The 14,867-nt window shown below is 38.2% G+C and overlaps 1 protein-coding gene across 5 annotated transcripts in view; it reads right to left on the bottom strand.

Annotated features, from left to right (window-relative positions):
- Positions 1-2,989: 2,989 nt before the first annotated feature.
- GCN1 (GCN1 activator of EIF2AK4) overlaps positions 2,990-14,867 on the bottom strand; it is a 44,289-nt gene continuing 32,411 nt past the window's right edge. For 4 of the 5 annotated variants that reach the window (XM_062589743.1, XM_062589744.1, XM_062589741.1 and 1 more), the window contains exons 45-58: positions 14,489-14,653; positions 13,889-14,050; positions 13,335-13,427; positions 12,950-13,093; positions 11,564-11,833; positions 11,149-11,262; positions 10,368-10,598; positions 9,766-9,959; positions 8,904-9,018; positions 7,654-7,750; positions 6,546-6,694; positions 5,822-5,929; positions 4,321-4,539; positions 2,990-3,701 (exon numbers count right to left, since the gene is read on the bottom strand). In XM_062589743.1, the coding sequence (XP_062445727.1) occupies positions 3,576-3,701; positions 4,321-4,539; positions 5,822-5,929; positions 6,546-6,694; positions 7,654-7,750; positions 8,904-9,018; positions 9,766-9,959; positions 10,368-10,598; positions 11,149-11,262; positions 11,564-11,833; positions 12,950-13,093; positions 13,335-13,427; positions 13,889-14,050; positions 14,489-14,653 (2,187 nt within the window). In that variant the 3' untranslated portion in view covers positions 2,990-3,575. Of the gene's footprint in view, positions 3,702-4,320; positions 4,540-5,821; positions 5,930-6,545; positions 6,695-7,653; positions 7,751-8,903; positions 9,019-9,765; positions 9,960-10,367; positions 10,599-11,148; positions 11,263-11,563; positions 11,834-12,949; positions 13,094-13,334; positions 13,428-13,888; positions 14,051-14,488; positions 14,654-14,867 lie in introns of those variants that run through there. The other variant, XM_062589746.1, reaches the window with a different exon arrangement.

Here is a 14,867-nt window from a genome sequence, read left to right as displayed (position 1 = left end):
CACTGAAATTTTTAATGCCTTACAAGTTTAAACATCCCCCTCATAAATTATTTTATGATCTTGATAAACACACAGTTCAGCTGTCACTCGGAGACTCTTACTTGACAGTTCAAAGATGTTTTTACAGTCAGTTGTGGGGAAAAATTATCTTATGCTGACAACTGGTATTTTCAAGACATTTGAAATGGGGAAAAATCATTCTTTAGCCTCTAACTTGGAACGATCCATTTATCAGGTCTCGTGTTGTGGCAAAAATTATGGGTATTTTATCTCTGATGTATTACAGTGCACTGTATAATAGAGAAAATAGGTAAGACAGGACTCCTACAGTAAGTGTATAATAGAGAAAATAGGTAAGACAGGACTCCCACAATATAAAGTTCAAATGGCAGATCTTGAAAGAAACTTGTAGTCTTTTCCTGCTTCCTATCAATAGTGACAAAATAAGCGTAATTCCAAAGCAATACCGCTCTTTTTGCCACCTATTTTTTTACTTTCTGAATGGCCTAAAATTTTGTTCACATGTCTCAGTACACAATAATTTTTGCATTGCTTTGGTCTAACTGCTGTTACTCTGGTATTACAAACACAGCTCATTCATTGTAGGTGAAATTAATCACAGTGCTTTTAGACTGCCAAATCCTTAATGGCATCTGTTTAGTTTTTACTTTGTGATTATCACCGGTTCAAACCAATAATACATAGTTAAAGATTTAAAAGAAAGTAAATGAAAACAAACACAGCTGAATTAGAGTATTAGCTATTTTTGAGATATCTTTGACTATTTTTGAGATCTCTTGGACAACATTTGCTGTTTAGGAACCCAGAAGACAGCAAACATAGTATTTCTTTGTAAAACAGTAGAAAAGGTACATGCTAGAATTACCAGTCAGAATTCTGAGAAGAATACTAGAACAAGTTATTCACACCTAAAAGGTGATATTAAGAGAGAATATAAGAGAAAAGCAATAGATAAAACCTTTGATATTTAAAATTGTCTAAATGTTTTAGTGGAGTAAGGCTTTAAATATCACATGACCTTCTCATAAGTAATGAGATAGACTAGATTAAGCTACCTCAAGGGATACACACTGATGGTACTTGGAAGTTTTCTACTCAGTGTTGTTACCTACAGCTCACTGTAAATGAAATGCAAGTGGCTTTCTAGTAGGGATAATCTCAAGACTGGTGCTGATCAGTATTTTCATTAATTATCTGGATGATGGAATAGAGAATTTTCAATTCTGTACTTTTTTAATCTGTAGATGATCCAAAGCAGAACAGATTTGCAAATATTTCGGGGGGTATGCAAAATCAGAATCCAGAATAACCTTCAGAATGCAGCTAAAGGTCTGAAATAAGTCGAATACAATTTCAGTAAGACCAGCTGGAAAATATTGCAATTTTCTGGAAAAAATCACCTGCATAAATACAAATTTGGAAATTGGTAGACAAAAGAGCAATTTTGTAGTTGGGCTTTATAGCTGATCACAAAATGAGCATGTCAACAATGCTGTGCTATTGGGGAAGAAAAAAAACATTACATGGGACTTTCAAAGTAATATTCTCCACTGGAATATCTACTCCAGGAGCAGACTTCTTGAAGCAAATGTGAATCAAAATGGAACAAATACAGAGGGCAGCACTGTAAGTTGAGAAAACATGGCCTGTAAGAAAAGGCAGAGAATCTAACCTTGTCCCTTCAGTGTTCTCATCCCTAGGTGAAACAATATGGTTGCTGCAGAGATCATCTATTCTCAGTGCCTCTGGGAATAGTTGTAGTAATAGATATATTTATTTATTTATTTTAAAGACATGAGGGATGTTCTGATATCCAAGAAATTTATATAATGATACAGATGGCCTAGGAAGGTTATGAAATCTCCCATCATACAATGGTGGTGGGGGGGGGGAAAGTATATTGAAATCTATTAGGACTGATTCAGTTGGAACTGAACCTACCTCAGGTAAGGAGTAAGCTACCTGACTTTCCCAAGTCCCTTCTCACAGGTATTTAGTGTTTGGCTCCTAGCACCTGTCTCCTGTTCTCCAGGACTAAATCACAGGCTTGGGACCAGAGAGAACACCGTGAGTATTGTGACAGATTCTTGTACTTTTGACCAGAACAAAGCATGGTGCTCCGAAGTATCTACTTAAATTTTTATTTTACTGTTCGAGTCATTAGTATGGTAAAGATGAAATCTTTTGCTGTTTGCTACTACTGCCATAGCAATCAGAGAAAATCAGTTCTAGTGGAGCGTGCGTTCCTATGTGGTTACATTTTATACTGTCAGATTTTACGATTCATAGGATTATATCGTCCTCCCTTCATCCTGGTTTGAGCCATCCAGAGTTATATCAAAGGAAGAATTCAGAGCTTCACACACACACCCCTCATATTTCAAACAAATCTTACTGTTTTGGCTTCTCAGATGCCACCAACCCTTTGTGTAGTTTTATAAGGTAGATAAGGCTTACTTAACTATTACTCTACATAGAATGTAAAAATCACTTTTTCCCTCTACAAATTACTCTTCTGCAAATTTTTTTTTTTACTATTCTCCCCAGGCAGCACAAAACGTCAATTAAAGTATGAGGTGTATGTGGCCAAGTGTTCTCTTGGAGCCGTATGGCTCAATGACAAAAATAACTATTTTGGAAATCAAAGGCTTCAAAAACTACCTGTTAAGACATAAGAATAGATGACTTTTCACAAGTCAAATGACTAAAGAGATGCTTATAGTAAAAAAAAAAAAAAAAAAACTTTGGAAATGAAGAGAGTAATTATAATACTCCTAACAAATAGCTTAGAAGTGTCAATTCTGGTCTGTTTTTAAACCCTAACTGTCCCGTTTTGCAAAGGTCTTTCTACCGTACTACTTGCTCTACAAATTGTATGCCTCGGGGAAAAAACAGGTCCAAAAAGCAAATCCCAATATTACTTTGTTGACAAATGATTTTGTAAGAAGAACAGCTTACACCAGAAAGATCAAAGTCAAAGCCTTTATTAAGTGTTCCTTCTTTAAACAGACTGCATTTAATTCCTCTTTTGCCTTTGTGATTTCTAAGGCTACTTAAATACTTTGTTTTACAGGGATTTTCAGTCTTCAGAACCGTCACAAGCAGCAAGTTAGCAGTACACAGAAATAATACACTTTAATTTTCACCAAGTTCTATTCCTGCTTCATAGGGCCTGTGTAAAAGACTGATAGTAGTTCCAGTACTGGAGTTTTTGCACAGACCCTGAAAAGGAGATAGGTTTCACCAGAGTTTAAGCCTGATGTGTTCTAGCAACATCTCACAATTGGCCACAATTTACCAGTATGATTGGTGTAACTATTTCCTGTGCATCATCTGTTTCAAAAAGGGACCAAATTTTCAATTTTAAGCTAATGTGGATCTAATTAAGGCTATTCTGGTATATTTGATATTAAAATACTCTCTGGGAGTCCTTATCATGAAATCCCATCAGAATTAACATTTTCAAAAATGAAAACATTTAAAATTTGTGTTTGATTTGCAATGCTGATGCAGCGGTTGGTTCAGTGTTTGTCTTGTCTTCTGGAGCTTTATTATCACGTCAGTATAGTGTCATCTATCTGTTCATCAGAGTCAGCCTGGCTAGCCAGCTTCTTCAGAGATCTCCGGCAGCTTTCATTGAGAAGCTCCAAGCTGGCAGCATCTAGAATCCTGGAAACAGACTGTGGAAGGAAGGTAACACCAGTTACCAAGTTCCTTATGATATACCATTCAAAACAGAACAATTCCAACATCTTATGAAGTATGTTTCACTGCAAACTTACGAACATACCAAAATATTTCATCTAGTTTTATGATTTCAGGTATAAGAACTTTTAATAAACATAGCTATGACTTAGAAAAGGGGTCTGGGTATTGACTTACAAATGAGTATTCTATCCCTTCTAAAATACTCTAGCACCACTAATGCTGCAACAAGATTTTACAGGTGACAAAAGCAATACTAGCAGCCCTAGCTGAGGTGAACAGCAGCACAGTAAGGACTTAAGGCATTCTGAAAGCAGGGCTACTCTATTAAATATGGAGGGTATGTTGAATACTTTCATTTTGGTTATACTGCACTGTAAGATTATGCAGTATCAGATCACTTATTTCTTTCAAGAGAGCTTAGTATGAGACTACTGATGAAGGTTTAAATGCAAGTAGGAATACCCTCCTCTGTTTCATAAACACCCCCAGCACACTCCGAGGCAGTAAGCTCCAGGCATGCTGTCTAGAACAACCACACGCAGAGCAGTGTGGCACAGTCTTCCACTGGTTATATTTTCTTCTGACTCCTACCTGGAGCACTTCTTCACCCTCTCTCATCTTCAGAAGATTAACAATGGCTTGATCACTGTAGGCTCTTACACTTGTGTTTTTGTCCTTTGTATTGTCCAGGAGTGCTTTCAGGATTGGTTTAATTGTCTGAGGATCCAGTGAGGGAAGATGGTTTTTATTTGCCCACCAGATCATCTTTTCTGCAACTAACTTTATGTCACTGGATGAGTTCTGGAGACACTGCAGGACACAAAGATGGTCTTAAATTCAGATATAGCAAGGACAGGTACTTAAAGCAGTAGTTTATCTTTCCTCTAATTTAAGTGCATTAAACTGAAGCAAGAAAAGCAAGCAATTAGTAACTTGCAAACGTACAAGAGAAGCGTTATCAACAAGTTCCGCTAAGCTTCTGTATAACAGTAGGACAATCACACCTTGAAAACAGACATTTTTTAAAGTGAAAACTTCTGAAAATGTGGTTGTTGAGGTCACATGCTTTCCTTTCAACCATCTCAGGAAATGACAATGACCACGAATGCAGCAAAAGCTGGTAGCATCAGTGCTCCTGTAAAATACACTCAATTCATCCGCAGCAGCTAAGTCAATCTCCGATTGATGTGTAAGGTGCATTTCTATAATGTATTTTAAATTTAAAAATGTACAGTTTTTTTTATTTAAGCTCTATATTTAAAACAAATAAAAGCTAACTTCTGAATGTCACTCTGTATTTATACTGTGATGAAAATATTGGTTCGTGTGAGAATTACAATTATGTTCTAACACAACATTATACAAATAAATACATGAATATAAGATTTCAAACAAAAAGAATAATGGCCTGAATTCTGTCAGTTTGCATGTTTGATAGATCTTATGGAAAGAAAATAAACCAGAACAACAGAAAGGAAAAGGCATTTTTTCAGTAGATTATTTTAATAGATGTGAATTGAAAAAAGTGTGAACTTCTAAAGATTGGGAGACAGGATAGTATTGAAGCTACTCCCTTCCAGAAACATAGAAGTTGCAAAGTGCTGCAGCAAACCCAGGGAAAGTAAGAGTAACTATTTGATTTGATTCTAACAAAACCCCATCCGCCTTGAGCAGTCTTAAAGAAACAAGCTGACAAAGAATCTCCCCCTACTTTTCTCTACTTCTCTGCTAGCTATTTGTTACACCAAAGGAAAAAAAAATGGATTTGTAAGGAACAAAACTGAGCTTTATCACAGAAAGATCAAAGGTCAGATTTCCATACTGCAGCAAGGATAGTGCTATCATACTCACAGCTGCAAAGCAGGCTTTGAAAGTTATTCTGTCAGTATTTTAATTAAAATATATATATATATATATATATCTTAAATTTCCAAGCCTCAAGGGATTTAGAGCTTCCCCAAAGAGTTCTCATGCTGGACTATGATACAGAAGTTTTGTAGAGAAAGCTACCCATGAGTTGGCTTGAACAAAGGTTATATTACATTGGTCAAGATCAAAGGAGAACAACTGCAGGTAGCATGAAAAGTCCTACCTTAATAAAGAGGTTTGAAAGTTTTGGGGGAAGGTTCCCTCCTTGCCCTTCCATGTGGTATTTCATAAGAAAGCCCATCCCTCTGATGCCACTAACTGCAATTGGAATCTGTAGCATAAAGACAAAAATTGATTTTATTAAACCAGAGTTTAACAGTCTTTTGATTAGACCCGTGGTCGAATGGACTGGTGAACTTTGCAGAAGGCTGAATAGATCTTTCAAATAACTGTAGCAGGCAATGCAGGATAACCTAGTAACATAGTGTTATTGGGTAACATGATGAAAAAAATAATAATGTGGCTGTCAACCGCACAGAATGAGGCAGCAGGACCCACACAGCCCGCAAGTTCCATCTACTAAACCAAATTATTCATTGGTATGAATAGCAATTCCAAGATTTAAAAACCTTCCTCCTAAAATGAAAAATTTGCATATCTTAAAAACCTGGCCTGTGACTGAGCACATCTAGTAGGACAAAAGTAGTATAGTTTGCTTCCAGTGAAAGTTACTCCACAATTTAAATAATCTTCATCTCCACAGAGACCAGAACTCAGAGAAGAATCAGGACAAGCATACAATTTGACCATAAAATTGCATCTATCATGGGACAATCTTCAGATTGTGCTCAGAGATTTTGGTTCCATTTTGCTTGGTAACACAGCAAACCTACACACCTTTATAAACCTCTTGCAACACAACTCATCAGCTCTCATTTAGCACTTACTCTGTCAGCAGTGGCATTACTAAGGATCATCTCTTGAACACTGCTGTAGTATTTGGGTGAACACAGCCTGCTGGGAGCTACATTTACAGCCACTGAGAGCGCCAGGCTTCGTCCATGTCTCACCATCCAGTCAATTCCAGAAACATCCGCTGCAAAAGGAAAAGAACAGTGAGGAAGCAAAAGGAAAAGGACAGCAAGGCTCCCCTGTCCGTTCCACCCGATCTAAAAAAGCTTTTATCAATTCACTCCTACAAAATGAAACAATAAGCAGTATTTAAAGCAGTGCCTTGCTTCCACTCCTCCTCCCAAGGAGAAGCCATACAAAGTGTTTAAAAGCAACACTTCTACCAGACAGGAACATCCTCTGGGCACATACAGAAATCTGACACAAACAGTGACTTTGTACTGTTCAACCCAGATATTTCTGATGATGTCAGTAACACATAATTAGGCCCATATCACTTAGTGCCTGAAGGAGCTTGCCATCAGAATTACACAATATTTGACTCTAATAAAATTGTAAGAGTCATCTGTAATTTGAAGCCAACTAACAAATTCCCTAATTTCAGAGGAGAGTGTCAAAGCACTACCAACTGCTACAAGTTCCTACAAAATTCACACTTTTCTGTAACACAGAGACAAATGAATCAATATTCCAAAAGCGCCTGAACCTATCAGACGTGATCTGTGACAAGATTAAGCCAATCTAAGATCACAATGTTATGAAGAAAGGTGGACCTGCTCTCCTCTCCACCCTGCCTGAACATCTTGTCAGCTCCCATCTTCCTTGTCAGTACTAGCAATTACTTATTAGCCACGCTGGTACTTTCATCAACTCATCTGAAAACAAATTTAGGAAAAAAAAAAAAAAAAAAAAGCATAGGTAGCCTCAAATTACAACCATGAGCTTGTATCCAACCATGTATTAGGGTGTACAAACAGAATAGCCATAACCAAAGAAAAGAACAAGAAAATCTACAGTAAACCCATGTTTAAGATAAAAGAGGAGAAACCTAACTAGTCAAAAGGTTTTCCTTAATCAATAGCCAAGAAGTTATTTTCTTTGGCTTTTCAGTTTCCATTCCACTCATAAAACAGCTTGACCTACCCAGTAAATGTTGGTGGAGAACAGTGCTGAGCTCCTCTTCTGACAGAAATGCACACAGTTCTGCTAGGCAACCAGCTGAGGCCATGCGGGTGGCATCCTAACAAGGAAAGGAAAGCAAAGCAAAGCAAAGCAAAGCAAGACTGGTTGAATTCAATACATAAGTGATAATCAGCAAGAAGAGCAAGTGATAGAAGACAACATGGAATGAGAAGAAAGAAACAAATCGTAGCAGATACCCTTTCACTCCTATTGCCTAAGAATTTCTGTCAGTTTACAAGATTTCTGGTATATGATGGAACTTAACACCAAAACCCGCAGTCAATAAAATCCAGCAGAGACTGAAGAACAGATCTTATGTAAATTCTGATGTGTTACGTGGAAAAGTCATAAAGATCAAAGTATTTGAACACTTTTCTGGATTGTGAATCAGAACTTTACATAAGTGTTACTTCTAGCCATCTCTAGATGAGCTTGTACCTGCAATAAGCCCATCCTTCTTTTACACCAGAACTTTTTTTTTTAAAAAAAACTTTGTTTTGCCTATGCAACTATCCCACCACTGTACCGTTCCACCGTGAAACTTGCAATGCAATGGGAATTCTTCAAATTTTCTATTACCAGCATGCCAACAGTTGCATGTCTACATTGCATAAAATAAAACATAAGGAAGAAATTACTAGATGGTTAATTTTGATCTCACATATGATATCTGCCATACACAGAAGATCCTACATTAAAGCTGGAGTTTCTTGTTCATTGGCGAAAAATCTGCCATTAGTTGAAAAATTTCTCTCACTTAGATGATAAAACCTGCCTGAGAACCTGCAAATACACATATGTGTTTATGACAAAAGTATTGCAGGTTTTCTCCAAAACAAAAAGCAAATTGCTAATTTAGAGCTGCCTCAGACATGTTGGTGAGGAACTGCAGGTCAAACCCACATACACAATTGCTAAGGAAACATTAATTCTGCAGATTTTTCAGCGTTACAAGTGATTGGCTAAAGATCTAATTCTTGTACCTAGCTCTCAGCTAACATACTGCAAGGCTCCAAGGAGATAATTTTACAGACTGAATTCAGTTTAGTGAGTAATGCCCAGCTACATGTTTCTTTATATAAGTTTCTCTGCATTGCATGATTAGTAACTCCCTCAGAAGTTACTTTAGAAAGTAATTTCATTATAAAGTTCAGATTTAAAAAGAGGGAGAGTCTAAAACAAGGATCCCTTGCAGCTGTTTGAAGCAATACCTCATCATGTCCCAGCATCCCCAGAAGCACCGTGCTGATATTCTTCCTGATCGTGGCATCTACTTTTGCACCAGCTCCTCGTGTTACAAACCGCAGAGCTTGCAGCATTGTGTCCCTAGAAATGATCAGAACGTGCAGTCAGAGATTGTCTCTCCCGTCCCGCCAATGAGGAAATTGAGCTCTGTATACTTGTAACAGTTACATTACCATGCCACTAAAGTTTAGGAGAACCTTTCTACACTGATAAACACCCCATTATAAAGGCTAGTTCCACATTTGTATACTTGCATCTGTTTCTTGAAACAAGTATTTTCTGACCATTCAAAACAAACGATTTTCTCCATAAGAAAGTTAATTTCTTAGGGATCATTTAAGATGCAAGAATAGCTGTATTACTTCAGGTCAGGCTGACAATTGATAGAGCCCTGTATCTGAAAGTGGATTGCAGTGGATTATTGGGGGGCAGAAAAGGGAGGAAATGGGCAGATAGCAAACAATATATCCCCTGTACATCCCAGCTTTTTTATCTATAATATATATATATACACACACACACATTATATATATATATACAGACAGAGAGAGATGACTCAAAAGCTATTTGTTTTAATTAACTGCCAGCTGCTTTCACTAATAAGTAAATCCTACTCTTAGAATTAAGGGAAAAAACTCGAAGTCTACACAAATAGCTAGAATAGTTTTGTTTATAGTTGTTTGACTTCAGAGCATTATACAGCTCTGGCTCTTCCTCTGCTTTCAAGTAGTTTCTCACTGTATTTAAAAGATTCAAAGATTCATTCATCCTAGCACTTTCCTTCATCACTAATAAACAGCAAGGTCTGGGATATCACCTACAGCTTACCTGATGGCAGAGTCATCACTGGAACGAATTCCATTCAACAGCTCAGTAAAGAGAGGATCCACCTTTACATGGATGACAATAAGTTTACCGAGAGCATCAGCAGCTTTAAGGCGAACAGCACGGTGCGAGTCTTGCAGAGCTTTAGTGAAGGTTGTTTGCAGCTGAGGAAGAAACGGTTTCAGGGCAATCTCAACCTACACCAAAAATGAAAGAAGGGAAGGTCATGTACCCAAGTCTGAAAGTAAAGCCTGAAAAAACCTTGATCTTTGGACCAGTTTACCGTTTCGCAAAAACAGTGGACATGAAATTACGTGGTAGCTTTAACTATCTGTAAGTGGAATCAGCTTTTAACAATACTTCTAAGAGGTCCAGGTCAAATGTTGGGGGCTTTTTCTTTCTTTCCTTTTTTTTTTTTTTTTTTTTGGGGGGGGGGGGGGGGGGGGAAGGTGTCAGAAGCTGCTGGAAGAATGCAAACCAGTTAAAGTGCCATGCCTACATACCAGATCCACACCACCAGACTATTTAAATCAACAATAATAGATAATTTTGAATGTTACCATGAAAAATGTTCACAAACCACAGTCAATTACTTTGAATCTTACCTTGGCTAACAGAAGGCTTAATGTTTCAAGCAGAGCCACCTTGACATTCCAGCTGAACCGATCTCCCAAGATTCTAATAAGTGGTCCAGTGATGCTCACCACAGATGGTTTAAGGGCTTCAGCAGAAGTCAGCTTAATAACTAGTCCTAAGGCCTTTGCTGCTTCCTCCTTCTGCTCTGGATTACCAGTTAAAACACCTTCCCTCAGTACCAGGAGTATAGAAGTCACTCCCTGTCATGAGAATTGGATTAAAAAAAAAAAAAAAAAAAAAACACTTAGAAGCAAAGATGCAAAAAATACATATCTTATTTTTGCTCCTCTTATACACCAGATGCACAAACTTGGAGTGTTTCCCCTCAGTTTCCTGTTGACCTTCAGTTGCCTGCTTTACAAAGCTACTTTTATTCAGTTTTATTTCATGTAGCTATGCCTTACTTAGCCAGTTGCTATGTGGAAAGTGCTAGCTGCTGAGGGAATTTTTAAACCAGAGAAATTTGGCACAGAATTCCAGCATTACTCCTCCACAAAAACAGCCAGCGACCATGACTTAAACACACAGCAAAATTGTCAAAGATCTTCTTACAAAAGAAGTCCTCTGTAGGGCATATAAGAGCAGCAGTAACTTACAGAAAGTCTCTCCAGCATACAGGAGACTTGGAATGCCCCAATAGTCAGTATTTCTAGTAGCTTTAAAGTCATATCAACCAGTTCCCTGAAAAGGTGGGACATCAAAGCTGTGATGTATCCACCGTTGCATCAGAAGCTCACTCTGATCCTTTACCTTCTTCGGTATACAGAATCCTGGCACATGCTCGCCCTTGGCCTCATTCCCTACGACTCGGATGTCCTTGTGTAGGTCCTCAATGAGAGCAAGCTGGTTCCCAGCATCTAACTTCTGCAGGAGAGAAGGATAAGGCAGGCAAAGATGAAGTAGCATCACAAACAGCTATTCTTGGAGAATTCTTCTCAGGTCTGTCAAGAGAAGACACCCGTTTCCTGCATCCTCCAAAAATCTGTCTGCTCATTCACACTACTGCAGTCAAACACAAGCTCATCTTACACCTTTCAAATCTCTGCAGCAATCATGTCGTTTCCAATCAAAACAGAAGGCTCACTTTAAGCAGTACTTTTTCAGCTATCCCCACTTCCTCCTTGCCAGCTAATTATTGCTGTAACCTTTTCAAGCTGCCTCTCACCTTGGTGATGGAATTGAGTGCATCCCAGCTTTCATTCAAAACTACAGGATTGGTATCATTAAATAGTCGTATCAAGCCTGAAACCAAGTTCTTGAGATGACCAGTATAGTCGGCTTTTGTCTTGGAGCAGTAGATATTCAGCATGACAGCTGCTGCCTGTCTCATTCCCAGGTCAGAACTGCGGGTAGCTTCTAATAAATCTTCAGTTATAATTCTTTGTCCAACATCATCTTCCACAGATAGGATTACAGACTGGCAATTTGCCATCTCCTAAAGAGTCCAAATTAACTTTATGTTAACTCTCTAACAGAACAAAAACAGATTTAGCTCCATGTTTCCCTATGTTATCCATGGCATTATCTTTTAGAAAAATTCTACAGTGTAACCTCCTTGCTAATCTTTTTCTCATGGAAAAGCTGGTCACATTATCATTAAAAGCTAAATTCCAAATCAAATTCATATTTATAACTCAGTCTCTATATTTACTGTATGACAAATTTAAGTTAGAAAATATTAAAAAAAAAAAAAAAAGAACAAAAAAAGAACAAGAGAGAATAGATCATTATTCCTGGAGCAGATTTACGTACGTGACCAGCTCTCAAAATTTAGCAAGTGACTAAACTTCGCTCAAGTGATTTTTGCACTGGTAGCTCTCCAGCTGCAGAAGAACTGCCCATAAGACTAGCTCAGTCTCCCACATCTTACTGCAGACTCAGCCCTCAGAGACTGTGGGTCTTTTCAAACAACATTTATTTCTTATTTTCTTGCTTTGCATCATAATACTAATTGGAAGTATGGGCTGTAGACACAGAGATCTCCAGGCAGATTTTGGACAGACTTCGGGCTAGAAGGCTAAAAGCTGAGCTAATGGGCATCTTACAGCAAATAGACAATAAGACTCTTATCACTAACATTCTTAATTCACCAAGTTGAGCAAATGTCTGTAAGTAATCACAGCTTCAGGATCTTACATAGCACTCTGGACTCCAAATACCAGATGTTTCTGAGAGTAGTACAGAAGGAAGACTACATGTAAAACAGATTTTTTTTTCTTCCTTTGGCCCTGTAATCTCTGTCTTCTACACAGAGAATAAATACACAGTTAACTAGACACGCTGGCAGTTCTCCAGGAACTGAAATATACTCAGAACTGTATGATGTTGCAGGCCAAAGAGGTTTTTGTATGGATATGAATAGATTTGGAAAGCATACATTTTTGAACTTACAATATGCCATCAGCCAAACAGACAGCCTAAAGAAGATAAGAGACTAAATTAAAACATGCAATCTGTGAAGCTAGAGAATGTAGATTCCATGCCGAAAAGTAAACTTGAAGCACTATTTTCAAGCAACCTGTCAAGAAGAGAGCTGAGCTATGCTACTTGCCAATTGCTCTTCACTGCTCCCCAGCTTCTCTTTCAGTGCAGACATCATAGCAGGCAGGATGACACTCAAGTGCCGTGTCAGAGCATCCCCTGCCACTGATGAGAGGAAAGCTAGCACACGGGTGTTTACAGGAGGAGTAGTCAGCTGGAAAAAAAACCAAAAACAAAAAAAACAAGCAGAAAAATTTTTCAGAAGGAATCTCAGGTCACCTACAAAACACCTAAGAATGAACACATCACAACCCAAATGACAGTGTTTCCAGCATGAAGTCAGAAGAAAACTTCAAAACGTGCTCTTCTTCTTGTCAATCCATCCAAACAACATGGGCAGTAAACAGAGGTGAAAAAGCACCACTCTGAGGTTTTAGGTTTGTTTCCACTTGTACCTTTGGCACCAAATAAGGTAGCACCACACGGCTCTTGACAGCCATAACTTGTTTAAGACCATCCACAGCAAAATCAGACGTTTCTTCATTATCCTACAGGGAGAGGGAGAAAGTAGTTAACCTGCCTGAACGTTCATTTGTTACGCACCAAATTAAACTCTGTTTCAGGTGACAATTTACTGCATGATCATATAACCAACACTTATCAAGTCTTCCTATCTAAAAATGCTCTCATACTACATAGAAAAGCTTAAACTAAGCTCTTCTGCCACATCAGAAAGATTTTCCTATCAGGTATTGTGACCAAGCAGCTTCTGCAGGCAACGATAGTAATTCTCTAGCAGAGTTAGATGTAGCAATTCTTAGTTCAGTGCCTAACCCACAAGACCTTCCCTGCTGGTAGCCTGGTTGACTCTATGGAGGAGATAAAACAGAGCTGCCACTGCCCTGAAGATCTGCCACTACAAGTCTGCTTCTCCTTTAAGCCAATATTTCAAAACCTGTCCCACAACATCATTAATCAAGTTGTTAACTAATGTTTGAGTGAAGCTTACCAACTGCCTCAACAAAAATGGCAGGATGTCTTCAAGAGCCTGATGCCCAATTGTTGAATGCAACTGTTCAAAAGTTTTAGCTGCAGCCTCCCTGACTTCTTCCAGCGGATCACACAATGCTTTTCTCACTGTAGGAACCAAGGACTCAGAGAAAAACAGTACCTAAAAACGTAGAGATAAAATTACAGAATATCTGAAGGACAACATTTAAAGCTTACATACATCTTGGTAAAAAAGCTAGAAGCTCAGAATTTGCATGACTGAAACTAAGTTGCTCTTTGCTTGAAACATATTGGTGGAGGAAAAGAAGGATTAAGCAACACAAAGATCTGTAGCGCTCTGAAGTTAGCTTGAGTACATTTTCAATTACTATACTGGAGGACAATTATTGTATCTCATAATTTCAAGTCAGATTGTGCAGTGATTTAAAGTTACCAACAGATACAAATGCATATATTTAGCTGAACAGCAATTCAATCCTTGAGGTCAATTCATAAAAGTAGTCCAGTACTGTGACTATACTTTTCTCAACTGCAGCACTGGCACCTGTAACATGAAAGGCTACAGAACTGCAGACTTCACCTTTCGGGTTCCACTTACCGCATCCCTGCTGGTAGATTTCATTATTTCACTCAAACCAATGCAGACTCCTTGCCTCTCATCACTCTTGTCTGACCTCAGTCCCTCTTCCAGGATAGGAATAATTTCTGGAAGGATCTTCTCTCCCAACTTCCGGACAAGGTCTCCTAATGTCCGTGCTGCAACCTGTCCCCAAAAATTCATTAATTTTCATGAAACAGAAGAATAGCAAGACGGTAAACTTTGAGCAAGTGTTATATTTTGACCATAAACTACTGCTCACTGTATAGACAGAGTAGTAGAGAGGGAAACACTATTATAATATGTAAGTATGGAAATACAACTATTTTTCTATCACAGTTGCCTTGAGCAAAGAGAGGACTCAAAAGTACTCATGCTC

This window comes from Rhea pennata, chromosome 17 (genome assembly GCF_028389875.1).
Source record: "Rhea pennata isolate bPtePen1 chromosome 17, bPtePen1.pri, whole genome shotgun sequence".
In the NCBI taxonomy this organism is placed as follows: Eukaryota; Metazoa; Chordata; class Aves; order Rheiformes; family Rheidae; genus Rhea; species Rhea pennata.
This window is presented reverse-complemented; position numbering and strand designations above follow the sequence as displayed.